This window comes from Magallana gigas, chromosome 3 (assembly GCF_963853765.1).
Source record: "Magallana gigas chromosome 3, xbMagGiga1.1, whole genome shotgun sequence".
Taxonomy (NCBI): Eukaryota; Metazoa; Mollusca; class Bivalvia; order Ostreida; family Ostreidae; genus Magallana; species Magallana gigas.
This window is the reverse complement of record NC_088855.1, coordinates 37,710,355-37,738,168: the sequence shown is the minus strand read 5'-3', so window position 1 is coordinate 37,738,168 and position 27,814 is coordinate 37,710,355. Positions and strand designations below refer to the sequence as shown.

The window sequence follows — 27,814 nt, the reverse complement described above, 5'->3', positions numbered from 1 at the left end:
TAGTAAACAAGAGGCCCATGGGCCACATCGCTCACCTGAGGAACAATAGGTATGATAAAATTAGCTTAATGGAGTCATAATACAAACTATCTGGACAATGTACAATAATACATGTAGATCCTGTATAAATAAAATCCATTTTCCCCTAGATATTCTTATGTTTATAATCATTAGTCCCCTTTCTGACAGGATGATTTTATAGTCATGTGATATGTTGAGTATTGCAGTTCTCAAAAAGATCCTTAACAATAGTTTATACATCGGATATAAACGTACATCAAACTCTGAACCTTCTCGTGAGGCCAAAGAATTGTCCTGGGGCCAAAGTCTTAATAATTATAAAGAATCATCTGGCTGATTAGTTTCTGAGAAGATTTTTAAAGATTTACCCTATATATTCCTTTGTTAAACTTTGACCCCCCATTGTGGCCCCACCCTACCCCTGAGGATCATGATTTTCACAACCTTGAATCTACACAATCTGAGGATGCTTTCACACAAGTTTCAGCTTTCCTGGCTGATTAGTTTTTGAGAAGAAGATTTTTAAATATTTACTCTGTTTATTCCTATGTAAAATATCGACCTCCCATTGTGGCCCAAACCTATCCCCAGGGGTCATGATTTTCACAAATTTGAATCTACACTACTTGAGGATGCTTCCACACAAGTGCCAGCTTTCCTGGCTAATTAGTTTCTGAGAAGAAGATTTTTAAAGATTTACTCTATATAATCATATGTTAAACTTCGATCCCCCATTGTGGCCCCAACCTACCCCCAGGGGTTATTATTTTCACAACTTTGAATCTACACTACCTGAGGATGCTTCCACACAAGTTTCAGCTTTGCCGGCTGATTAGTTTCTGAGAAGAAGATTTTTAAAGATTTACTCTATATATTCATATGTTAAACTTCGATCCCCCATTGTGGCCCCACCCTACCCCCGGGGGTCATGATTTTCACAAATTTGAATCTACACTACCTGAGGATGCATCCACACAAGTGTCAGCTTTTCTGGCTGATTTGTTTCTGAGAAGCAGATTTTTAAAGATATACTGTATATATTCCTATGTAAAACTTCGATCCCCCATTGTGGCCCCACCCTACCCCAGGGGGTCATGATTTTCATAACTATGAATCTACACTACCTGAGGATGCATCCACACAAGTGTCAGCTTTCCTGGCTGATTAGTTTCTGAGAAGAAGATTTTTAAAGATATACTGTAAAACTTCCACCCCCCCCCACCCCCCCCCCCCATTGTGGCCCCACCCTCAGGTGAGCTAAAAAGATTAAGTTTACAATACAATAAGTTGTTAAAGTTGGTTTCTGGAAGAACAGACTTTGAACATTTTCTTAATAAATATTGACAATTTTTTTACTTTTTTAATCTTTAGTTTTTAAGATCTGTGTACAAACATAGAATTGTGAGCAAATCTTTGTATCTTGCTTATAATTCGAAGCTTAACACTCAAATATGGTTAGTAAATAGAAATTGTAAACAATTAAACACAAGAAACATGCACTATAACAAATAAAGAACACAATTTATTTTTTCGAAATGAATCATATATATATACATGTATATACCTACATATTTCCGTCAGCGATATAAAAAGAAAATGCCGAATTACCGATAGAAGGAATTGTATTTCAGTACCCCTACATCAGATTTTGCTTAATTTGCGCAGGTAAACAGTTAACTGTTTGATTTACCGAAGTATCTGTTTGAATTGATACGTAAAAATCACGAAATACCTGTAGACGATAGTTTCCAGGTTTAAAAGCGTAAATAATGAAAACGAAACGAAAATCCGAACAAGCTAACACCAACACACTTGTTTGATCCTTGTTGGAACAATTAGAAAATTAATCAATAAACAATAAAAACAGAGGGAAATGCACTTTAGTACGTTGTTAATGCATCAGATTTAATCATTTTCGCAGGTAAACATTTACCGAAGTCTATGTTCCAAATACAAGGCGATTGTTTCCCAAGTTAAAAAGCAAAATGAAACGAAAAAATGAAAACAAACTAAAACCAACATCACAAGTGAAAATGACAACGCGTTGAAATATTTAACCTCAATTTACTTCACAATAATCGGCACCAAGGTTATTTCCATGTTTCATAGATTATATTCGCACGTGAAAGGTTGCACAACAAACTGCCAGCTTCAAACAAAGAACCTCGTTTTCGAGATGCGGTAGACTGGCGATGCCTGTCAGTCTATCGCAATGAATTGCCAGTCTACGATATATGGAATAACGAGCCATTCTTTATAAGTATTTTCGCAATTATCTCAAATTTGGAACAGAAATCGCCTATAATTTTTGCAATTTATATTTTCCTTTCCCTAAGGATGATTTATGCTAAATTACGTTAAGATTAACTCGGTAGTTCTTGAGAAGAAGATTTTTAAAAATGCACCCCCCTTTTTCTACAGTTTCAAGGTTTTCTCCGCTTTGAATACAGATCGGACTTTTATTTCTGCAATTTATATTCGCCCTCCCATAAGGATGCTTTGTGCCAAATTTGGTTGAAATTGGATAAGCGGTTTTAGAGAAGAAGTTCAAAATGTAAAAAGTTTACAGACGGACAGACGGACAGACGGACAGACGGACGGACAGACGGACGGACAGACGGACGACGGACAAAATGTGATCAGAATAGCTCACTTGAGCTTTCAGCTCAGGTGAGCTAAAAACGGCACACAAAAAATTTGCACTAGTATTGGACTTATTAACCCCCAATTCCGAACACATTCTGTGGATAAAACACACTGCCGTCGTCCATCAGAATTTTTTTTCAGACCGGGAGCTACATACATGCAGCTAAGTTATTCATAGCTCTATGGAAACAGCCAGACACGCCCCGTTTGTCGATTGGTCGAAACCTACAGCGACATAAGAAAAATCACGGACTGCACGAAATAATCATGATGAAGTCAGATTCAAAGTTTTAGCTGTTTCTTTTAGCTAACGTACTGATGTACATTAACAGTAATTTAGTGAATTTAACTTACTTTTTACAATCAATTTATTAATTTTTTAAAAAGATGTTAAATATAAACAATGAAATGCTTCCTTTGATGATTCATGCGGGATTTGATTGTAAGAATCTTTACAAAAAATACATAAAACCGGTAAAGTGGATTATGTATTTTTTCTGCAATGTCGCAACCTTCATATTCCGTATGAATCACCAAAGAAGGCATTTTATTGTTTAATAATTGTGATTAATATTAGCCAAGAACTTTACATTCGGAAAATCATATCCTTTAAAATATTCTAAATTTAAATATTATTATTGAATACTCTTTGAGAATATTGATAAAATACTCTTTCTCTTCATTTATCTGTGTGTATGTTGGAAGGTTATGAAGGTTACTGGCATGAAATATGATTTTCATAGCGATGTTTCTGGCCCTAATCAGCCAGAGAAATTCCGTATAAGTGTAACGGCGTCGAAGTACCGGTATTGTAAGTTGCTTGGGTGTTGAGTAGAACTTTTTCAGCAATATTAATGGTTGCAAAACAAGCTTCGGGAACTCTGGCATAACAAATCAGATGTAAGGGAAGCCCTACCGAAAGGTAACCTGAAAGTTGCAGAAATACTGAAGCTCTATACATGAGTATGTAGTACTAATCTTGTGCTCAGTGACTGGTTGTATGGGGTTGAGGCAGAGTAACATTACACCCAGGTCACAAACAGCAGATGAATTAAGTCATAAGCTCGAACATTAGGTTTCTATGCTCACAATGTCGCTGTATTGTAGTTTTTATCTTTCCAGCGACATCAATGTGATAAGTTGGGTGTCCTTGCTTTTTCTTCGAATAAACACAATAATTGTTGTCTGGGGTTGAGCCTGTGTAAATGTTTCTACTTATATTACATTCAGTTCATAAATAGCACAAAAGTTACAAAGTCACATTGTAGTTCATTTATTTTATGGGAGTCCTTTGATTTTGTTTAAAGATTTGAATGATAAATTGGATTCATAATGACTGATCTCCTCCGACAGTCCATAGGTCGTATTTTAAGATATTTAAGTCTTTATCTTTATTCAATTCAATTTCAAATATGAACCTTTAATGGTTAAACATAGTTTAATCAATATATCATTTTGAATTTAAATCATTTAAACGAAAAATCTTTTTTTCAATGTTATATCGTATGAAATACAACTAACGTTTTGAAATAAACATTTTTAGCAACATTAATATTCTTATACGATATTTAATGTGGAAACAAAACGATTTAAACTTTAAAAAAGGAACATTTTTACTACATTCAAAAATGTCCCGTCTTAATTGCTCCAGGTTTACAATTTGACAGGGGACTCCGCGACTTTTAGCCAACCTGAACCGAAGATTCAAGTGAGCTTTTTGATCACCCGTTGTCCGTCGGTGAACTTTTCACATTTTTTTTTGCTTCTTCTCTAAATTCAATGATCCAAAACTTGGCACAAAGCATCCATATGGTAAGGGGATTCTAAATTGTTGAAATAAAGGGCACCCCCCCCCCCCCACCCCCGGATTAAGTTTTTCAAGATTCGAGAATTTTGCCTTTTTCTGCTTGTCAAGATATTTTGGATGAGGTTGCCCCCCCCCCCCCCCAGCACATTTTCAAAAAACAATGATTCATGCCTGCTATGCCTCAATAGGGGTTCAATATTTAACTTTGAAACATATCGGGGAAAATATTAAAAAACCAAAACACAATGTAATATGAAACCATGAGCTGTTGTTCACGTGCGCGATGTGGCCTCTCGTTTTAAGGAAAGGATCAAAGACTTCATTTCATGATGTAATTTCTTTGAAAAACAGCTTTCATTTTTTTTTTATTGTTTAACATCGTATAGCTCAATCGTCTCAACTTCAGCTACAGGTTAGAGATCGATTCAATATGTACATTTCTAGAATTTTTAGTAAATGCATTTTGTACCAGCTATTGCAATCTTCTCTTTTAGCGTTTTGAAAGGTCATGATTTAATTTACAGAAAGTTTGTACTGGGACAGATTTTTTTTTTTTTTTTTTTTTTTTTTTTTTTTTTTACAGTTTTTTATCATTTTGGGACCGTCCCTTCTGAAAAACTGTCCATTGCAAAATCTATTACAGAAGTGTGTCTAAGAGTTTATTAATTTCAGAAAACTTGTCTATTCCGACACTAAATTGTGCGTTTATTAAATGAAAACACAATCATGTATTATGGTGTGAAAGTGGACGTAAAATGCGTGATACTTTAATAAATAAATTTGTGTTTTGTGACAAAAGGAAGAACTGTATAAACATGGATTTTTTTAAAGGGCCAAAATATTTTAATTTAAACGTAAATTATATAAAGTGTTTGTTTGAAGGTTGGTTTTCTTGTATTTTCAGAAGTGAATTCACACACTGTGCTAGACTTAATTATATTATTGAAATGTAGTACTGGTATCGTTTTTTAGACATTGTTCGCGTGGTATAATTACATTTTGTACAGCTTTTAGTCAATGCTCCAATTGTAAATCTCGCTAATACATCCCCAAGAAAAAAAATAAACGTTTAGACTTACACATGCCAGGTAAAATTTAGCCTCTATCTTTAGAAATTTTATAATTATCTTATGTTTTAAATAAACTAAATTTATTCAACGTGCACAATATACAATATGCAATAAAAATAACATTTTTTTCATTAGTATGAAATCAAACGTCCTTAATGTCTATCAAACAGGTCTTGACCCTTCAATCATTCACACTAAACTCTTATATTCTTTAGTAATGTACATCGATTTTGAGTCAAGAGAGATTTAATGATGAAGAAAGAATGATATCAACACATTATGATAAGGGCCACAGAGCGGGGTGATTAAGCCATGACAACTCGTCATCGGGGTGAAGAGCCCTCTTCAGCGCCCAGCGCGATTGTCGCGTCGTCACTATCGTCAGTTTTCATTGCAACAACAGCATCATAATCTATAGGTAAATAAACGCAAGTTGACCCAGTGATAGCGGTTTCATGTTGTCTTTTGATCGAGATCTCTTGTAGTGACATGGGGCAGATTATTGAAAAATTAACGAGAGAGCGGCCGTCGTTGTGATATAAAAAGGACGCATTAATAAATCGCAGGATTTTAGACCTCTGGAGGAATTACTGAGGAATCATGGATTATAATATCACGGAAAGGTTTATTGATATGAAGAATTCCTCGTTGACGATGGACCAAAACACCACCCTGCAGCCTTTAGGGAATTGGTCTACCACCACCGACAATAGTTCGGAGGAATACTTGTACTACTATTACTACGACACCGTTGTATTGCCGTATAAAGTCGACATTTTCAAGCCATGGCAGAACATCGTATTAGGGTACGTCTATTTCATCCTATCTCTGCTTACTATCATCATCAACTGTCTAGTGTTTGCGGTGTTCATATGGAAGAGGATCCGGACCCCGACGTCTGTTGTTCTTCTGGCGTTGGCGGTCTCCAATACTATCATCTGTGCTACGATCATACCCTCTGCCTACCACCTGTACATCCAAGGGAACTACTCCCGGTATCTGCCGTACCACTGGTGTGTCATTCGACACGTACTTTACATTGCTCACCAAATGACGAGAACGTCCTCCAATTGGTTGGTGGCACTTTTGGGAATTCAACGAAGCATCATCGTCATCTTCCCTTTCCAAGCTAAAAGATACTGTTCTATGCGAAACACATGTATCAGTATTGGTGCCATAACGCTGGCTGCATTTATAATTTTCATTTTTGAAGCCATTATTATAGACATAACCCCGCTTGAAGTTTTGTCGGAGGACGGGGTTTCCAAACTACCCGAGAGCTGTCTGCGAGACTTTGCACACTGGTTCAAGGAATCTTCAGACGACCTTGGATCTTCAGTGATTACCAACTATATCGTTACAGGTATATTCTCTCGGCTGTTACCGTGCCTCATTCTTTCTGTAAGTACTTGTGTACTAACCGTCAAACTTCTGTGTAAAGGCAAGACTATAACAGACGGAGCCCAGAATTCCTCCTTCACCGACAAGAAGATACATCGAGCCACCATCATGTTGTTTATAATTCTGTTCTTGTTTCTGGGATCTGAATTACAAGACTGTGCCGCATATTTCATTTACGTGCACGAGATAGCCGTCTACAGCAAGAGAGGGCGCGTTCTTTCTGAGGAAGAGGACAAAGCTTGGGATACCATTGGCGTGGTGATTTGGCTCCTGGTCTACAATATCAACGCTTGGATTTTCTTTTTCATGAGTAGCCAGTTTAGAGAGGCTTTTTACAAGATGTACACGCCTCATCTGCCTTTGCTAAAAGAAAGTAACAATACTGGTATTACGTATCTGAAAAGTGCCAATTCTTCGCCTCGATCTGGAAACCGAAGTCGTGTCAAAACGTCACGTGATGTTAGTCCAGACTCACGCCAATTCCTTACTAGTTAACCACCCCCTCTAAAAAATAGAAAAGAAAAAGGTCTGCTAATAATCTATTCTGATGTATATTTGAAGTTGTAATTTTTAATACTGAGAAAAAATATTTCATAACCATATATTCTAGTTAAGTGTTTTTCTATTTGAAAAAAGATAGTCCACGAGTGTTTCGGTGCATCTTCCCAAGTTAATTTAACAACTTCCGAAACGATGAGTAGCCAAATCCTTGTTGAATCATTCAGTAGTATATCTTTTCCTCCTGCTTGCACTCAATTCAAGTCAACTAGGGTCAAACTTCTTTCGGACAAATCAAATTTACTGTCTCACTTATGTGGAAAAATTTATCCGTGCGAAATCTGTGTTCTGTTTGTAAAGTACGTGACTACGTGTCCATGTTAGCTGTTTCTAATGTGAAATAAATTTTCAATTGTTTTTTTTTTTTTTTCATTTTTACCAATTGTTTTTGCCTTTATTGACTGACTGACGTCCCGATAAAAAATATTTGCTTACTTGATAAGTTGCGCCCTTTACCAGTTTACCTCCATGCGCGGATCAAGAACATTTTTCCAGGGGGGGGGGGGGGGTGTTGTTCCGACGGTTATTTGAGGTTGCCGGGGGAGGGGGGTATTTTTGGTAATTTTATAATGTAAATGTAAAGACATTAATGTAAGAGCTGCGGTTCCGCAGCTATTAATGATGATACCAGCATACGACATTGATCACACTGCGAGACATCAAGCGCAATATCTTGACACTTATGGACTGTAATGTAACACTAGGTTTTACTTCCGAGTTAAGGTCACAGTCAGGGGAAGTACTGCATACTTAGTTCTTGTAGTAATACTATTCGCATTGACTGATCACTTTGTAAAATAAACAATATCATAATAATTTTTTTTTTAAAAGGAAGGAGCACAAACAATTTAAAACTACGAACTGTTGTTACGAAAATTCAAATCTGCAGATACATGTATAACTCAAAATTTGAACAGATTAGGTGTCCTGTCAAGATCTTAAAATTTCATGGCAATAGCGGTTTGTCTGTGACTCTTGACTTCTTGATTGAAAGTTAAACACAAACCAAAATAAAAACAATTCCAAGTTTTGTTTTATGTTTATCAATTTCATATACCAAAATTACTTATTTCTGTTCATTCCATAAAGCCGTGCATTGTTTTCAAATAAAATAACAAATGAAGTTTTAATCTTTTATTCAGTTATAGAAAATAAGGAAAAAAACATCTTTGTCAACAAAAAAAAATGAATTTGCGGAAAAAAATATCTGGCATGTACATTTGTACACTTAATAAATTTTGTAAAACATGTACTGTTCAATAAATAAAACTGTATCTAGTGTTTCAGTAAAGAAGTAATGATCATAAATTTTTATGTAAATTTCATTAGAATATAATTTATTTCATTTGATTTAAGAAGTGTTTTATATAAGTATATAAAAATACATCAAAGAGGATTAAACAGCAGTCAGCAGGCAATATGCCTATAAATGTTCTCTCCTAAAGAATCATAAGAATAAAAAAAATTCTTAAACCAATAAAATAAGAAACGTCCAATGTTTCTTCCACAAGGAGATTTTGGCAACAATCCTCCTTTTGATCACATGGCTTAAGGTACATGTATTGGTACACATACCAGTAAGCTGTACCATTTTCTCTGACCTGTACCATTTTGTACCAGCCCTTGGGAATTTCATCATTAAGACTTTGCTGGTCCTCAGTAATCCACCTCATTAGAGTCCCATTGGTCGTCGTCCCTGAAGTCGTGATGGGTGACCTCCTCCTTGGAGATGAGGTCGACGATGGCGTTAATGATGACCTGTTCCTTGGAGCTGACTGTCAGATCAACCGCCCGTGGTGACACAATTCTGTCCTCTAGAATTTTATCCAACTGTTTCCTTAGGTCCTGGAAATTGTGTGTGAGAGTTAAATTACTAAACATGAATGCAAAGAGAAACATTTGAAGCTTATCGTCAAAACACTGATTATTGGTATTCAGTATACATGCTAATTGAATCTCCCTGGTCAATACTTGTTGGCATTTATCTTTTAGAAATCATGGGATATGAATGAATATTATTTTCTTAACAATAACCCCTGCATTTTCATTATATATCTTATTTTGTTTTTATTTAAAATACAATACTTCTCATTTCATAAAAGACTTTGAGAACCCTTTATTGCCTCAAAGCTCGAAAGTTTTTTAACAGTACAGATTATCTCATAAATCGGACATAGTGCAGAAGTATTCTTGGTGAAATGTGACTGCACATAGATATTCATTCTAAAATAAACTCTCCATATCACTAGGATTTCAATAGTCAAATTGATAAATCATGAGCGTACCTTGACTAGATCATAAGTTGCTCTCTCTGTCCAAAAGGGGATCCAACCATCAATTTCCACGCATTCTCTGTCTCTTCCTTTCTGTTGAGTTAAATTTACAAGTGTTAAAAAATTGTGCATTCAAAAATGGAGGTGATTCATTACAAACAGGATATGATGCTATATACATGCACATAGTAATTAGCGGTATTTAATTCAAATTCTGTAAAATGTATATGTAAGAGAAGAAGGAAAAATGTCTACATAAAAGTCCTTCTCCTCCCTTCCCATCCCTCTAAAAGCATCCTGCCCCAGTATTATTTATATTTGAAAAAAAAATATGAAAAAAGAATACATCAGAAATTTTCAAATAGATAAAATTCAAAGGCACTTGATAGACTGACATGTTATTTTATTCCTGTGATAATTGTTCTGACAGGTATATTGATATGAACATATTTGTAAGTTATGATGGGTAATGGTCTAAAAAGAAAGTAAAATAAATATTTCTAAGAATAAAAAAAATCCCCCCATGGTTTTTGCAAATATGGATGAAAATCTAAACAACAATTTTACCTGACCTTATTAACTGAAATGAAATTAAAATCTGACTCACCACATTTGTAACAGAGAATGAAATTTTGCCGCCAAAGAATAGCAAAGGGTATGGCGAAACCACACTACAGTCATAAACGTTCACTGCCTGAAAATAAATACATGTATTTCAATAAGTATTATTATTTATACATTCAAATATCAAAACACAATTGCAAATATAAGACATATTACCTATTCAAAAGTTTCTTTATCTTAATCTGACAGCTTTTTCTTCTTATTCTAATGGTTTTAGAGAATTACACGCTAAGGAAAAAACTCAACTTTGTTGTATGATAAAAACACATTTGTTTTACTTTTAAGTCTATGAATAAAATAACTGAATTTTAATGAGGCTTCAGTAAGTTTAACAAAGTTCTTCAACCTTTGTTGCTGCTACTGGTAAGTGGCAACTCTCAGGTAGTATATGTATGTTTAAGTACTAAGCCTACTTGAAATACATGTACATGCAAATATGAGAAATTATTCTTCTAAAATTGATAATTACATAAGAAAAGGGTTTAGCACATGTATTACCATTGTTTTCATAACTTTGTGATAAATCAGCCATTTTGATGGAAAATATGTCTCGTTGGCATTAACGGACCCTTTATGGAGGTAACCTTTGGTCCCATTCTGCAGAATAACTGACACAGTGCTAGGAAATGAAAATACATAAACATGTTTATACATGTACAGTGAAAAAAGTATACAAAAAATGACTGAAGAAGAGGTACATGTACTGTATTTGTAAAGCTAAAGATAATTATCTCAAACTTATGATTCAATTACTCATCTATTATGTATCCAAATACAATCTAAATTAGCAGTTTTAAGACTTATCAAAGTGAAATTTTTAATCATGTGCACAGTACTTATAAAGATTTAGCCTTTTATTTGCAGTGGGAAATAAAGAATGAACATTCATTTCAAAAAAATAATTATATAAATGGGTGGACCCGGAAATAAAGCCTGTATCTCTGAATCTTTTGTCAGGTGCTCTAAGACTGAGCTACCTAGGCCAATATTCAATGTCCATATAGCCGAAACTACCTCAAGTATAAATGTATCATTGACATATTTTACCTTCTGTTAGGTTTGGCCACTCTATGGACTTTGGCAATATTGGGATAAAGCCCAGCACATATCACAGCAGTTATCAAGTTTTCATTGTCTGGAAAACAAAACCCAGACCAATTACATGTAAATAGTGGAAGTGCCAGTTATTTTTAAATGAGATGTAATCCTAAACCCTAAAGAAATAGCAACATTTAGACATGCATCGAGGATGAAAATAATGATGGATAATGTAAACCTACATAAACTAGCACATTCTAGTACAATCACACACTTTCTCTGAATCGCAAAATAACTAATTTGGTGCATTCTATAAACAAAGATACGTAACTAATTCAAATACTTGTGCTAATATGACAAGTATTTTTTACTCAAATTAGCATTGAGAATAATATAGAAATGCATCAAAGTATGATAACCACTAAATTCAGGAAGTTTACGGTAAGATGATAATTTTCTTAGACCTGTTTTAGGTTATTATACCTGAATGAATGTTAGCTACTTTATTTCTTGGATCTAGAGAGTTTACAAATCCAATATTATACAACAGCTCTGCAAACTGCTTTTTCATTTTCATCAACATCTGCAATATCAAATTTTACATGTTACTTGTAACACAAAATGATAATTTTATTGAATTTTCATAAAAAAGTAAAATTTTAGAAATCTATCTAAAATTAGAAGTATTTACTGGTATAATGGTTACTGTACCAACACTGCATTCAAAATTACAATATTATATGATAGTTTTATTGAATTTTCATAATATAATGAAAACAAAAAAATCTATCTAAAATGAGAAGTAATAACTGGGATAATTGTACTGTACCAACCTTGCATACATTCTCAGACATGAAATTATCATAACAAAACTTTCTACCATTTCCGTTCCTTGAAGCAATTTCCCATTTCTGAAATTTAAATACATGTAGCTTATTTTACATCCAGTGCACTGCCTTCTATGATAAACACATGTACTCGTCTAGGGTCTAGCACAATAATTAAAAGGTACATACTCTGATCCTTCATGTTACCCTCCTTATGAACTTGATACAACTTATAATTTTCTCTTCTAATCAGTCTTAGTATACTACATGTATAAATTGATGAATACTTTTTTTTAAAGAATATTATGCAATGAAACTTTTATTTTACATGAAAAATAACTTCTACTGGATTTGAAGGTGTCAGATCAAATATCATGTTAAAAAAAATCTCTCCAATGAATATCTTTTTAAATATGGTAAATACCTAATCTTATTTGGTTATTCTCAGTCTCTTTATGGATCTCATTTGATAAAATTCTAACTCTTCCCACAACAAAAATGGTAAAAATAAAATTTTTAAAGTCTGCAATGATCATTAAACATGTACCGGTATCAGATATTACCTTGAAGGCTTTAAGCAGCATGATATGATCACTAGGGCTGTCTCCAGCAAGGGCTTTCCTGCATCGATCTGCTTGAGCTTCTTTGCCCTTCAAATAAAAAAGGACATGGCAACAACAATAGGTACAATCTGATTAAAATCAGATTCTTGTATCAGCTCACATTGATCACAAGGACAGTAAGCATATCCTAGGATATGATTTTAATTAGACTGACAACAATAGAAACCTCTTGTCTTAAGTCCTCAAGCCTACCACTTTTTGCCACATTCATTTCATGACAGTATGTAAAAATTTAAGAATGCTTACCAGAGGGGTAAAAAAAGGTGACTTGAAATTGAGGCAGGCAGCAATCAGGCAGATAGGATCCAGACAGCCAAACATGGCAGAAAACAGGATCATTTTGCCAGTGTGAGGGTCAAGTGGAAGTCGAGCCAGGTGATACCCCAAGGGAAGCAACTCTTCATTGTCATCCAAAGCTTGCTGGAAAATTACATTTCAGACTCAGACATTTCAGACAGATGCTGGTGATTAAAATCAACAAAGAGTGTAAATTCTGCCTTACATCCTTAAGATTTACACTGACTTACAAGATTTTGTAGGTTGACAATGGCGGCTTTCACGGCCTCTGCAGAAGGAACATCTAGAGCCTTGTTGACAAAAGATTCTATCTTTCCCAATTTCAGTATCTACAAGTATATATATCTCACTGTAAATTTTGCTTATGGAATACATTTATATATTACCTAAATGTCAAAATTATAATTCTATGATAACAAGGAGGAAAAAATTATCAATGAATTAATCCTAACCTACAATAAAAGGATTGTCTCAATAATAATCAATCATTATCCGTTAAAAGAAGAGGACAAAATGATTTTCACATGTTTATTGGTATTGCTGGTAAACTAATTTCATACACAAGCTGACCAGGATCATCAGTTTTATCAGGTCAACAAGATATCTGGTCATATGGTTTACTTCTAGAATCATCACAAATATTCATCAACTAACATCCTGATATACCAATTCTTGTAATTTTCCTTTAATGAACTTAATTCAAATTTCAAATGTTGGCCAGAATGATTGAGTAAAACTATTGATTTTCAGGTCAAAAGGTCAAAGCTGGATCTTATGTGATGAAGAAGTTAGAAGTCCTTAATCTTGTCAAAGAATTAACACTAGTCTATTTGAAATGTATGGCAGCTACCTTTATCATCAAACAAAGCTCCTCTAATCTGGTCCTTAGTATCTCCGGAGCTATGTACTCCTTCATTTCTGCATACTGAAGGCTTGTGAACAGATGGAAACAGTGGCCAGCCTGCACTCTATTGAAGGAAATATTATACATGCACATGTAATTGCAAAGACATACACAAATAAGGTTAAATGATTAAAGCTTAGCAACAGAAAGTGCATTTCTAAGGGTGTACAATGAATTCTACTACAGTTATTGCCGAGATCAAAGAGATGCCGCGGACATTATTCTCCAATATACCACGAACGTCATCAGTAAATTATTAGATCAGAAATACCTATTTGTCTCGCACTGATCATGAAAGTACAACTTCAAACCGTAAAAATTTTAAAACCATGTCAATTTCACGTGTTAGTTCCAGTCAAAACGATGTGTATTGCCTCAAATGTTTATTTTTAAGAGATCAATACGGCTGTTCCTAGGACCTCCCTTGCACATTTTCACTGCGTGTTTTTACATAAAATATATAACGTGTAGTAGTAATTATCGTATTAAATTGCCCTTAAAATATTAGGAACATGATTCAAAGATATTTTATAAATAAGTAAAGAGTATTAAAAATCCAAAGAAAAATTATGTCGTCTGCATGTGATTCTTTTGATCGATACACATGTAAACATTACTAACAAAACCATTGGGGTTACACGGAACAGCTGTCAAAATGACCTAGATCGTCCCTCTATAGGAGAAATGATCTGTAGAAATACTGAGCTGTTAGTAGAATAGAAATAAAGTTCTTGTTATCGTGAATGTTGCAGGATAACCTCCTCGGTCTCGAAATGTTGTCTGAAATATAAAAGCCTCGGCTAACGCCTCGGCTTTTATATTTCAAAACAACATTTCTCGACCTCGGAGGTTATTCTGCAACATTCACGAAAACTCGTACTTTATTTCTCAATTAACTGTTCATGTATTTATAATTTTCCATTTAAATGTATGTAAATAAAACAAAACTTTGCATCAGTAATGGATCTGGATAACTTTCTTTTGCCATACTAGTTAGTTCAGAATCACCACCTCCCAGTATTGAAATTAAAATAACTCAAACTATCTGCATGAATGCAAAAAATAAAACACTGATACATCATTTGCATTCCAGAGTAATGCATTTTACATGTATATTTTCTTATTTTCCTCTCCATTTTCTGCTCATTTTTTATCTGATTAAAACTTTCTTTTGTACATGTACTTTGCTGTTTGAATCTATTTTTGATCTTAGTAAAAAAGTAGTGTGTTGAGTGACATGTTTTATGAGCAGTTATTCAAAAAATTATTATTTATCATTTACTGAAATGAAGTCTGAAAAAAACTAGCATTTGTAGTGTTTGATGAATATTTCATGACACAACTGAATTTTTTAATTGAATTTTTTTTAGTGTGATGGCTGATTGATCTCAATTAAACACTGTACCTCCCAGCCCTGCCTTTGCGCTGCTGAGCATTAGCACGTGATACAGGAAAACTCTCCAAAGTCTGAAGTCCTTTTTCTGGGTTAAAGTCCTTGACCTTCACAAAGCCACAGTCAATGACATACACAATATCATCAATAGTTATACTACAAAAATAAAAAACAATGAAATCAGTGACAAGGTCTGAGTTCACAATATCATGAATAGTAATACATGTACTACAAAAATAAACAACAAAATTAGAGATAAAGCCAAAATCTTTCACTTACATTAAATCATTTAAAGAGTCATACATGTACAACAAAATCAGTGACAGGGCTCTGAAGGCTCAGAAGCGTAATTGTATTTAGTCACTTGTTGTAACTGAGTTTTCACATTTTATTTTCTATAGAAATGTATAGAACTAGAACTATTTTACATCAATTAGATGCAATACAGTTACATATACAATAGACAACAGCCCACCTTGTCTCTGCTATGTTGGTAGCAATGACAATCTTCCGAATTCCTGCAGGAGGTCTTTCAAAAATGTCTCTTTGGTTCACAGTGGGCATCAGAGAGTGAAGAGGCACAATGCGCAGATCTCTAGCTGTAAAAAAAAAGAATTGATCATTGTCCATGTATATTCATTTGGTCAAAATTAGGTACAAGCTTTGGTAGAGTAAATAAATTGATCAAAAAGTTTAAAACTAAATCGTAAAAACAAGCCTTATTGATTTACCATACATTCAACAAAACGGGGTGCTTTTTTGCCTTTTTATGGTGTTAACACATATTGTTTGCAATGTACTTTTAAAGATAATGATAAAGATATATGAAGAAATGCATGACTAGCTCTTGTTACCAGTGCATAGAAAAAATCAATATTTTTATAATTCTGAATATGTTTACATATGACTATAATGGGTTTTCTTAAATTGTATACTAGTAGTACCGATATTTAAAAACATTTACAATTTATCCGTGAATCTTCCAATAAAAGCTTATTCAAATCTGATATTTCTTTCCATCCTGGAACAAAAACTAACACAGCTCCATCCTGAAATGGAAATAATGGAAATTTTGTATCTTCTGAAACTAGAACAAAATTTAATGAAATCAGTTATCATGTACATAGAGTTTGAAAACACATACAAAATCAAATACATGTGCATATACTGTAAAAAGTAAAAAATAAGCAAACTTCAAATTCAATATAATAAATTATAAATAATATTTCTTTGATTTTGAATTATTTTTGAGTTAATATTCACCTCCATTTTGTTAACAATATGACGCAATAGCTCCATGACAAGATCCAAGTTAATTTTCTTTGTATCTATCTGCGTCAGTGCTGATATTGTGTTTGGAGAGTATCTGCATGAAAATTTATCTGTTACCAATATCAAAAATTCAACATGAAACAACACAATCATGTATTTGTGCTAACATTTGGTCATGGAAACTGTAGTTTTTCAAGTGAAGATTTCACCACTAATTTGAATCACTTTTAACAATTAATCATTTATATCTATGGCAGTAGGGGAACAAAAATATATGCATGTATGAGCACTGTAAATATCACTACTTGTCTACTTCATTAGTTCAAACAGGAAGAGGGATTTTTTTGCATCAAAATAATTATCATAACATTCTTGTACCAGTTTTTCTCTCACCTTCTTTCTTTTTTAATTACTTTTAGGTTAGCAGAGCCTTTATATGTTACCAACTGTTCTCCTTCATTTTCTATATCGGTCTGTGGGGAGATTTCTGGCCCACACATTTTCTATACCTATATGCTTCTTTCTGATCTGTGGGCAGACTGCTGGCCCACACATTTCTATACCTATATATATATGCTACTTACTGATCAATTGGCAGATTTCTGGCCCAGGCCTTCATTTTCTATACCTACATGCCACTTACTGATCTGTGGGCAGATTCCTAGCCCACACATGTTCTATACCTACATGCTTATTAATGATCAGTGGGCAGATTTCTGGCCCAGGCATTCTCTATACCTACCGGTATATGCTTCTTACTGGTCTTTTGTCAGATTTCAAGCTCACACATTTTCTATACCTACCGGTATATGCTACATTCTGGTCTTTTGTCAGATTTTGAGCCCACGCTTTTGTATACCTATATAATGCTACTTAATGATCTGTTGGCAGATTTCTGGCCCAGGCATTCTCTATACCTATATGCTACTTACTGATCAGTGGGTAGACTTCTGGCCCAGGCATTTTCTATACCGATATGCTACGTATTGGTCTTTTGTCAGATTTCGAGCCCATGCAATTTCTATACCTATATGCCACTTACTGATCTGTGGGCAGATTTCTGGCCCAGGCCTTCATGTTCCACTCCTCTTGTTCCTCCTCCTCCATCATATACTTCTTCCATTTTGGATATCTTTTAGATTTATGTCTTTGGGTGGGTTCTGGATCAGGTCTATACCTGTGGAATTTTATTTCCAATTCTCAAAATCAATCAATCCAGAAATAGATATGTCTAAGTTCATGTACTAATAATAGGTTGCTTACTTTGTAAGTTGAATCACATCTTCCAGGAAATGTTGTTTGACAGGGAAGGTAAATCCAGGAATATTGATGTGAGGACAGTTATCTACAAATGTAAATATTCAATCTGATGACGTTTCAAAATTTTGAACATTTTCAATTCCTTGAAAGAAAACATCTAAATGCTAAAATTATTATTTTCAATACTGTAGATTCCTTATTATATGCGAGTACTTAATTCCACGATTTCCATCAAATCGCGAGAACATAAAATTGCGAAAACCGAAATTTTATCATATTTCGATCATGTAGTTTACATGTGTCCGAAAATTAAAAGCGAGATTTTAGAATTGGCGAGAAGGCTTCTCGCAATTTTACGCGGATATTAATTCCTCGTGTTTAATTAGAAATTTACAGTACTAAATACAGCAGTACAACATAAAGATAAAGGGTTATGATCATTCTACATATTGAGTATCAATGTAGGAATGAAAAAGAAAGAAATAGAGATTTAACCTACATTGTACGTTTAAGGACATGGTACATGTATATGTTAATGTATAATTAAGCTGAATAAAGGTCAAAGATCCCACGTTATCAGTCCAGTTCTTTAAAACTGGGATTCTATGACCAATACCGTTCTATATATTTTTGTACATATATAAAAATATCAATTCTGTTGCTTGCCTTTTATGAAAGACTGATATTTTTTCACAACGAGCATATTTTGCTACTAGAGACAAAAAAAGTTTGAAAAATTTAAAACTTACTGAAAAACTTTGAGAATTTCTCTTTAAAGAAAGTGGCACTCATGACAAATGAAAATATCTAAACTCACTGAAGTACTGTGAGAATTTCTCTGCAATTAGAGTAGCACAAATGAAGCTTGAAAATATCTAAACTCACTGAAATACTGTGAGAATTTTTCTGCATTGAGGGTAGCGCTCATGACAATGACACGCAGGTCTGGACGGAGAGCCACCAAGTCCTTCACGACCACCATCAGGAAATCACAGAGAAGGTCCCGCTCGTGCACCTCATCAATGATGATGTGAGACACAGACTTCAACTTTCTTTAAGCATAAAATACAGTAATTTCTAGACTGCATGAAATATTTTCACAATTCTATAGTTGATTATCAAACAGCATATGGAAAAAGAAGACATGTTACAATTACAGTAGTTATGAATTCTTCTTGCGACTGAAGTCCAGTTAAGCTTCATGCAAAATACTGATTTTTGTGGACAGACAGAAATGAGAAATATAAATGCATACTACTGATATTTTGTTAACTTAACAGGTACATTTAATGCCTCTTAGTACTGAAATGCATGTAGAAAAGTTACAAACAAAACAACAAACTTACTGATCAGACTCTAGTCTTCTTAGGATAATGCCTGTAGTACAAAACAAAATGGAGCCATTTTTTCTTGGTAGGCGACTACAAAAAAAAGCAAATGTATAAAAAGGCCTTTGAGCAACTTTACTTTGCGGGTATGTTAAGGCTTTCCACAGCAATGTGTAGAAAGTCACTTGTCTGTACTTCATACAATATGACGTCATAATCAACTTTGACGTCATGATCTGCATTCCTTTCAATAGGTCTCAGGGAATGTATCGTAAGCTGAAAAGTGAATTATATTTAGTCTGTAATAAAACCGCTTGTTTACTTTACATAGATGCTGCCGTTCATGCTAGAAGTACATATTTCATTCATATCAATAATCAGTATTAAAAATCTGTAGATTAAATGCTTCATTTTAAGTAAAAAACTATTCATGAATTAGTGGTTTAGAGATTCTCCCTATTACGTGTAAACAATGAGTGAAGGAACTTAATGCATGTTAAAAACAGCGTGGTGCAGTTGAAAGATCAAAACAGTTTTCGAATATTTTAAGTAAAATTGGTAGAGAATGGGAGTTCCAAAGCAAATCATGCTTGGCAAACCTACGAATTTACCTTGATTTTATGTAAATCACTTTAAATTATGGTACTAAAATGGTGCCTTATTTTGCTGATTTGGCAAAATGTTTTAAAAATATCTTTAATAAACAAAATATCTATTTGAAGACAAAGCAAGAACTTCAAAGTGTATGGCATAACAAGGATTTTTCTTAAAAATATTTATGATGACTTCTTAAAAATATTTATGATTAATGTCATTAATCACCTGCGCCGATCGATTGAATCAGACATTTTGCAATGTTAGGAGGCACACATCATGTGACAACTAAGTAAATATGACGTCACAAAAATGGATCAAGTATTGTGTTTGACATTGTTGTCAACATATGATGTAAAAAGTTTAAGAAAAACTCCCGGTCACACTATCTATTCATTGATCTACAGAATATCTATCCTTTTTCAGCCGTATTTTTGTTATTTCTGTGTTGTAATGGAATTTTTCTAAATCAAAACAGATTATGTAAAAATTTGATGATAATGATGATGATGAAGATGATGATGATGATGATGATGATGATGATGATGATGATGATGATGATGATGATAAAGCTTTGAGTTATGGTGTCAAAACTAAAAAATACTAAAACAAATGTTTATACTTTTCTAATCTTATGGAGTAGCCTACAGATGATTGCTCTAATTGCTTTTCTCCTCTCTCATCAGCAACTCTCTCAGCGACCTGAAAAACAAGGCATTGAGTAAAAATGACTCAAAATCCATCAGAACCAACCTATTAAAAATAGAGAATGCACTGTTACAAATATTTTTTATCCTTCATTAACTTTTTTTCTTTAAATAAACATGACTGTAGTAACTTTAAAAGGATATATACAGTCAAACCTTGCTATTTTGGAGTGGAGGAGTTGAGAAAATAATCCCCAACGTTACCAAAAGATTTGAGATATCAACATTAGAATACATAAACAGTGGCTGGGATTTCCAACTGACTTTGACATACATGTACACATAGTATTCTACCTGTATATATACACATGCACCGGTAGATGTTCAAAATAGTTACCGTAATACCATAGTTTGACTGTACTGGGATTTGCAACTGTTCTTTGTATGTGTAGTTCATACCACAGGTCTGTCATAAAATTGTTATTTTAAAACTTGTCAATTCATAATTGAACACTTACTGAAATAGCTGATATCCTTCGTGGCTGGGTACAAACAACATTGCATAAAGACCCTTTGCCTTTTTCAATGTAATCGTCTAATATAAATTGTGGAACCTACAATAAGGTACTACATCCAGAAATTTCATTATAACAGGTATTAGTTTTAAATAATTTCACAACAAATCTTTTAAATCCCTTTACAAAAGCATAAAAATACCAGATACTGGTACATGTTTTTTAATCTTTCAAATTTTTCTTTATAAAGAGAGTCTAATATATATAGTTTAATATGCAGAAATGCAACAAAATTTGAGCCATTCACAGTGGAAGATGCCCAGTAGATTAATATTCACCTGAGTAGTTTTGCCACACCCTGTTTCACCACTCAACACAATGATCTGGTTTGAGTTAACGAGATCAATGATTTCCTGTAACAAAGATATAGAGAGATACGTCAATATTAGATTGAAATCATCAACTGGAGCTGAAATATATTAGGGTAAAATCTTCACTTTAGAAGCAACTGTACAATTCTTTTTGAAATTTGACAGATGTCATTCCAGAATTTCTAGATGGAAATCACGAGTACTTAGCACTAGTAAGTAGTAGTATTAAAAACTACAGAAAAAGGAAAATTATTTGATTAACTGGATTTACCAGGTACCCAAAATTGTTATGTGAAATTTGAAATTAATGTTCGCACGTTTAAAATTGTTACTATAAATTGGAAAATGTCCAAATTATTGTCAACAAATATTCTAAACTTTTCTTAGTATTTCCCAATCATTGCTGCACATTCTACTTTTGATATACAGTTAGTTTCTTGTTATTAAATATCACTGAAACCTTTACCTGTCGCTGTTTGTAAGCAGGTAGGCGTTTCCTACTTGATAACATTTTCATATATTTAGAACTCTTTATTTTTTCCTCCATCTCTTCCTTAAAGCTTGCATCAAGATAAGGCTGAGATTCAATCTCTTCCTCAAACTCTGCAAAATTGAAACATTTAATACATAAGCTACTGAAAATCTACAACAGAATTTTAGAGCTTTAATGTAAATATATTGTGGAATAATTGTTAACTCCTTAGGGTCTGTAGGATGTCAGTGTTCGAACCCCCCCCCCCCCCATCTCTATATAAAGAAGGAAAAGCTAAAAGCTGGGTTTTGTCAAAGTTATTATCAAGGAAGCAAACAAGAGTTGTGTATAATAAATGCATCTTAAAAATTCAGGTATCTCCAATGAAATTTGTAATGGAAAATATTTGTAAATGACTTAATGGTTTGGTACTGTTCAGTATAAATTTAAAAAAAAATAATTGATACGATAGCATATATAAATATCACAAAGTGTCCCATTAAGTAATGCAGCACTATCTACCAAAATCAAAGTCTGATGGTAAAATCTGTTCGATCTCCTCAGAAAGCTCCTTGATCTCCTCCATATTGGGTAGAATAAGCCCCTCCTCCTCCTCTTCCTTCACACTAGAAGTGGCACTGTCCTCCTTTTCCTCTGTTGACGTTGTTGATTCCAGCCCACCAGGTCCTTCGATGACATTGCTGGCCCCTCTTGATGAGGAAGGTCTTCCTTCATGACGATTCTGCCAAGTCATAGATGTTGTTTTCTGTGGGGCTGTAACAGGTCTCTGCCTCAACTCTGTTCCACTCTCCCTTGAAATTTAAATACAAATCTTCTTAGCCTTCCCTTTGAAAATCAGAAGATTCTTTTAAAAAATACAATGAACATGTTTCTTAAATTTACCATTCATGGTTACAGGATTGAGCAATAAAGTTTAAATAACATTATAAAAAGAAGTACAGGACACAACAGACAATTCTGCACAAACACTTACTGGGGCGAACCCTTACTGGTACATGTGTCTGCAGTGTACCTGTCCATTAATACCCCATACACAAACTTTACAGTTTTAGCTATGACTCCATTTAGCAATGATACTTTAAAATTTAAAGACAAACCTCTATTTACATATAGAGCAGTTTGGTTTTAGCTACATTGGCTGATAAATGCTAAATACTTATTATTTCTCTGTTTGCGAAAATTGATGACCATGAATATAACTGTAAAGGTCATTAATTCCATGTGTCTAAAATTTAAAGATTTTCTAAGTTAGTACCTTTCACGGTGTTTTTAATTTCACACCGATTTCTTATTATAGAATAATTGAATTCATGATTCTAAAAAAAAAATCTGGTAAGTAATGAACATGTAACCATACATTTACATTTTTATTCTTTGGAATCATGTTAAGTTACTGTCTTAAACCCATTAAACACTATTAGAAAAATAATTGAAGTATTTTGTTGAAGATAATATGCACTGGTGTATAATGCACACCTGACATTTTGGGCCTGAAAATTTTGGGGGAAATGGAATCAATTGATCTTAAAAAAAACCTGCTTAATATGAATACCAATTGCAGACAACATTGGTATAGAGCTCTGGAGTCTTCACAGAAAGGAAGATGTCAGAGATAATAAACAACAATTACCGGAAGCACACATCTTCACAACAATGGCTTTGATATGGCCGCAGAAGGGTGTTAAAAGATAAATGTGAAACAAATTTTCTGTTATAATAAGTTGTTAATTCAGTTACATTAGTTGTATTAAATCATACATAATATTCATGCTTATTTTAAAAGTACTATGATTTCGATAAACAAGTGGTAACTTAGGACATCTATCAATATCATCTGTCAGGCTTCATACACAGAGATGGCAAATACACAGTTGAATATTCACAGTGGCTTAATGTTCATGGAAAATTGTCTGATTGCGAACATAGTGAAATTAACAAGAGGCCCAGGGGCCACATCGCTCACCTGAGCAACAATTGCCTTATTCTGATCAAATTAGCATTACAGTATCAAAATATCTTGACAACTGAGTACAGTAGATCTTGCTAAAAAAAAATTGAAAATCTGCCAATTTTTATCCACCTCTTATTTTTTGGTAAATACCAAGCCCCTTTTGATGTTGTACCTCTAAGATTTTTCTCTATTCCTATATACCCCCCCCCCCCCCCCCCCATTTCGTGGCCCCACTATTCTCTAGGTAATCATGGTTTCATCAAACTTAAATCAACCTTTAATCTCATAACCTGTGCTTTCACACTAAGTACTGAGTTTTGGACCAAAAACTTTCCCAGAATATATTTAAAGATTTTCTCTATATATTCCTATGTAAAAATTCAAACCGCCATCACGGTCCCGCCCTACCACTAGGGACTGTGATTTTGCAAACTTGAATTTACACTACCCGAGGATGCCTCTACACAAGTTTAAGCTTTTCTGGCCAAATAGTCTTTAAAAAGAAGATTTTGAAAGATTTTCTCTATATATTCCTATGTAAAACTTGATCCCCCAATTGTGGCCCCACCCTACCCCCTGGGGACCATTATTTGAACAAACTTGAATCTACACTTCCTGAGAATGCTTCCATTTAAATTTGAGCTTTTCTGGCCAAATAGTTTTTGAGAAGAAGATTCTTAAAGATTTTCTCTATATATTCCTATGTAAAACTTGATCCCCCAATTGTGGCCCCACCCTACCCCCTGGGGACCATGATTTGAACAAACTTGAATCTACACTTCCTGAGAATGCTTCCATTTAAATTTGAGCTTTTCTGGCCTAATAGTTTTTGAGAAGAAGATTTTTCAAGATTTTCTCCATTTATTCCTATGTATAACTTGATCCCCCAATTGTGGCCCCACCCTACCCCTGGGAACCATGATTTGAACAAACTTGAATCTACACTACCTGAGGATGCTCCCATTTTAGTTTGAGCTTTTCTGGCCTGATAGTTTTTGAGAAGAAGATTTTAAAAGATTTTCTCTATATATTCCTATGTAAAACTTGATCCCCCTCTTGTGGCCCCTCCCTACCCCCGGGGACCATGATTTGAACAAACGTGAATCTGCACTACCTGAGGATGCCTCCACACAAGTTTAAGCTTTCTCGGCTGAATAGTTTTTGAGAAGAAGATTTTTGAAAAATACCAACAAATTTTTAATAATTCTCAATTATCTCCCCTTTAATAAGGGCGTGGCACTTCATTTGAACAAACTTGAATCCCCTTCACCTAGTGGTGCTTTATGCCAAATTTGGTTGAAATCTGTCCAGTGGTTCTTGAGAAGATGAAAATGTGAAAAGTTAACAACGACGACGGCGACAACGACAACGAAGACAACGACAGACAACGGACAAATTGTGATCAGAAAAGCTCACTTGAGCCTTTGGCTCAGGTGAGCTAAAAACTCCATAATGTTTTCCATGTCTACAGTATTGAAACCTATAACATGTACACAACTTTTAAATCTTTTTTACGTATATATCTAGTATGTACCTTTCCTCTGGGCTATCCTTGACCAAATCCAATACTCTTTGGATTTTTGTCATGTCACTAGTTTCCATGGCAACAAGGGGTCTCTAAATTCATAAAAAAAAATACTGTGATTTTACACAATGTATTCTATGCAAAATTCCATCTGCTATAACTTTGATGGATGAACAACTCCAAGGTAATCATAACATTTTATTAATTCATATCTCTGTACAAATTCCATTCACTATTGAACTTTATTCCTATAACAATTATAATCAAAACAATAATCAATAAAAAATCAACCATGATAAAAATGCAAATGATTTGCATTATCCTACTTTGTAAAATAAATAACTATTAATTGATTCTGATTGTTACGGTAGCAAATGTTTCTACTGTACTTCTTGAAACTCCCTTTCCTTCATCTTTGCCTTGCTTCGAGCTGCGTAAAACATTCCAATATCTCGTCCCCTGAGCCCTTCTGGTCTGCCTCCTCTTCTTCCGCCGCCTTGTAAATAAAAAAAAAGCACGGTTGAAATCATCATTTTTTTAACCACCATAGGGAGAATGGAATCAAAATTTGTCTTAATTCATATGTTCAATGAACATACGAACACACACTGTGTGTTGTGCGGTCTAACATGCTTGTACAAATTGAATGACAAACTAAACCTGTGCTAGGTAACAAACTCTGAGTCTCTCTCTCCATACTTTTATTAAAAAAAAGGTTTTGATGGATTCAACAAGTTTGAATATAATATATGAAACACGTGTATAAAATATCAAGTATCAGATCCCCATTAGACATTTGTATAAAGGCATCTGACATACCGGTATACCTGGTATATAAAAAGATCAACAGACATAAATCCTTTAATCTGCTTCATCACAAAAATAATGGAATCTAATCCAAATTAAAATTCAATATGTGTACAGAAGACTGTAAACTTACCCTTGTTGTCATTGTTCCTGCCACGCCCCCGCCCATAGCCTGGTCTACCATAACCACGATTTCTCCATCTGTCATTGTGTAGAGGAGCTTCCCCTTGTCCCTCATCGTTGTTATCTGTATATCTGTCATGCCCCCTGGGTCCATCCCTATAACCACGGTGCTGCTGTCTGTCTCTGTTCTCATGGTCATCTCGCCATCCACCTCTTCGTCCATGCCAGCTCATACCTGGGATGTACAATATTAAAGAATATTTAAGTAAAAGATATAATGTACTTGCACATTCAAATGTTAATGTGCAAAGTTGTAATGGCATACAAGTATTAATATACTCTTCCTATATTCATTAGCTGCCACGCCTGTGTCTCATGGTTTCAAATATTTTATTTCTGTATAGTACTTAAAACAGCTGTTATACAATATCATAATATCAGTCATTGGTTTACAAATTATATACATACAATCGCAATGGCAATATTGTATAGTAAAAGAATTACAATTTTAACGTTCTTTTTACAGAGGCTCTATAACTGACACTAAAAAATTGTTTTGCTTGAAATATGTCCGAGGGGCCGGAGGGCAATAAAAAATGAATAAAACATCAATACCCGAATTTGTTCAACTTACATGCTATAAACTCAGTGAATAAAATCAATTTATGAATTTTGCGTAAATTCAATCACATATATGCACACAACTACACTTACTGTATGGTAATTTAATGATACAATCAGACTTCAACCCGTTTGACAATATCTTTTCAAGAAATTGTCTCTTGTACATAACTTGAGGAACATTTTTTCCCGGCGTTTCTGGATTTAATAAGTCGTACGATTATCATTTCGTGTTTCATGATTTAAAACATAACATATAACGGAGAACTATCATATTTATAACACAAACGTACACCCCATCTAAATCACTGCACAGGGCCTCCTGTGATCACGTACTGTGTACAAAATAACTGCACTCAGTACTTTATAATATTAAGATTTTTTGTGCAACTTTTCTGTTTTCTGAATGATTGGCTTCCAAACCAATTATTTTACCTTGCCATGCGCGGATCCAGAAAATTTTTCCAGGGGAGGTCCGAAGGATAATTGTGTTTGCCAGGGGGGGTCCGAGGCATATTTTCGCGATAATTTTACTATGTAAATTTAATAAATTTTCATTTTCCAGGGGGGGTCGGGACCCCCCCGACCCCCCTCTAGATCCGCGCATGCTTGCTTTAAAGAAATGTCAATAATATATGAAAGTGAAAAATGACAGTTGAAATGTTCTCACAAATTTTGATAAAAATTTTATTTTATCAGAATATCTTGAACGGTTTCTTTTTAAATTGAGCTAAATACTAAATAAGACATGTCAAAAAATTGTATGACAGTGCAATTACTATCATGAATACTGATACACACGTGTGTCTCTGAAGCTCCAACAAA

General features: G+C 34.1%; 2 protein-coding genes across 2 annotated transcripts; one reads left to right on the top strand and one right to left on the bottom strand.

Moving 5' to 3' along the window:
• Positions 1-6,198: 6,198 nt before the first annotated feature.
• Positions 6,199-7,440, top strand: LOC105345722 (sex peptide receptor-related protein 2). Its single transcript, XM_011454000.3, has one exon. It carries the CDS (start codon positions 6,199-6,201, stop codon positions 7,438-7,440), a length of 1,242 nt encoding a protein of 413 aa, XP_011452302.3.
• Positions 7,441-8,622: 1,182 nt separating this feature from the next.
• On the bottom strand, positions 8,623-27,237 carry LOC105345676 (ATP-dependent DNA/RNA helicase DHX36). The gene is made up of 28 exons (XM_034480115.2): positions 27,083-27,237; positions 26,379-26,603; positions 25,828-25,934; positions 25,448-25,530; positions 22,464-22,753; positions 21,936-22,072; positions 21,437-21,511; positions 21,102-21,197; positions 20,559-20,638; positions 19,361-19,435; positions 18,900-19,066; positions 18,018-18,099; positions 17,797-17,931; positions 16,746-16,848; positions 16,447-16,531; positions 15,958-16,081; positions 15,495-15,638; positions 14,036-14,153; positions 13,416-13,514; positions 13,135-13,308; positions 12,829-12,915; positions 12,272-12,349; positions 11,922-12,021; positions 11,448-11,535; positions 10,899-11,019; positions 10,384-10,470; positions 9,789-9,869; positions 8,623-9,348 (listed from the first exon to the last, which is right to left on the bottom strand). The coding sequence occupies exons 1-28, from the start codon at positions 27,156-27,158 to the stop codon at positions 9,160-9,162; spliced, it is 3,306 nt and encodes a 1,101-aa protein (XP_034336006.2). The 5' UTR covers positions 27,159-27,237; the 3' UTR covers positions 8,623-9,159.
• Between the last annotated feature and the right edge of the window lie 577 nt (positions 27,238-27,814).

Coding starts and splice junctions, on each gene's coding strand:
- LOC105345722 (XM_011454000.3), top strand. CDS start 6,199: ATGGACCAAAACACCACCCTGCAGCCTTTAGGGAATTGGTCTACCACC.
- LOC105345676 (XM_034480115.2), bottom strand. CDS start 27,158: ATGTACAAGAGACAATTTCTTGAAAAGATATTGTCAAACGGGTTGAAG. Junction 25,531..25,827: donor AGGAAAGGGAGTTTCAAGAA/GTACAGTAGAAA, acceptor TTATGAATTTAG/AGACCCCTTGTTGCCATGGA. Junction 19,067..19,360: donor AGAAGACTAGAGTCTGATCA/GTAAGTTTGTTG, acceptor TTATGCTTAAAG/AAAGTTGAAGTCTGTGTCTC.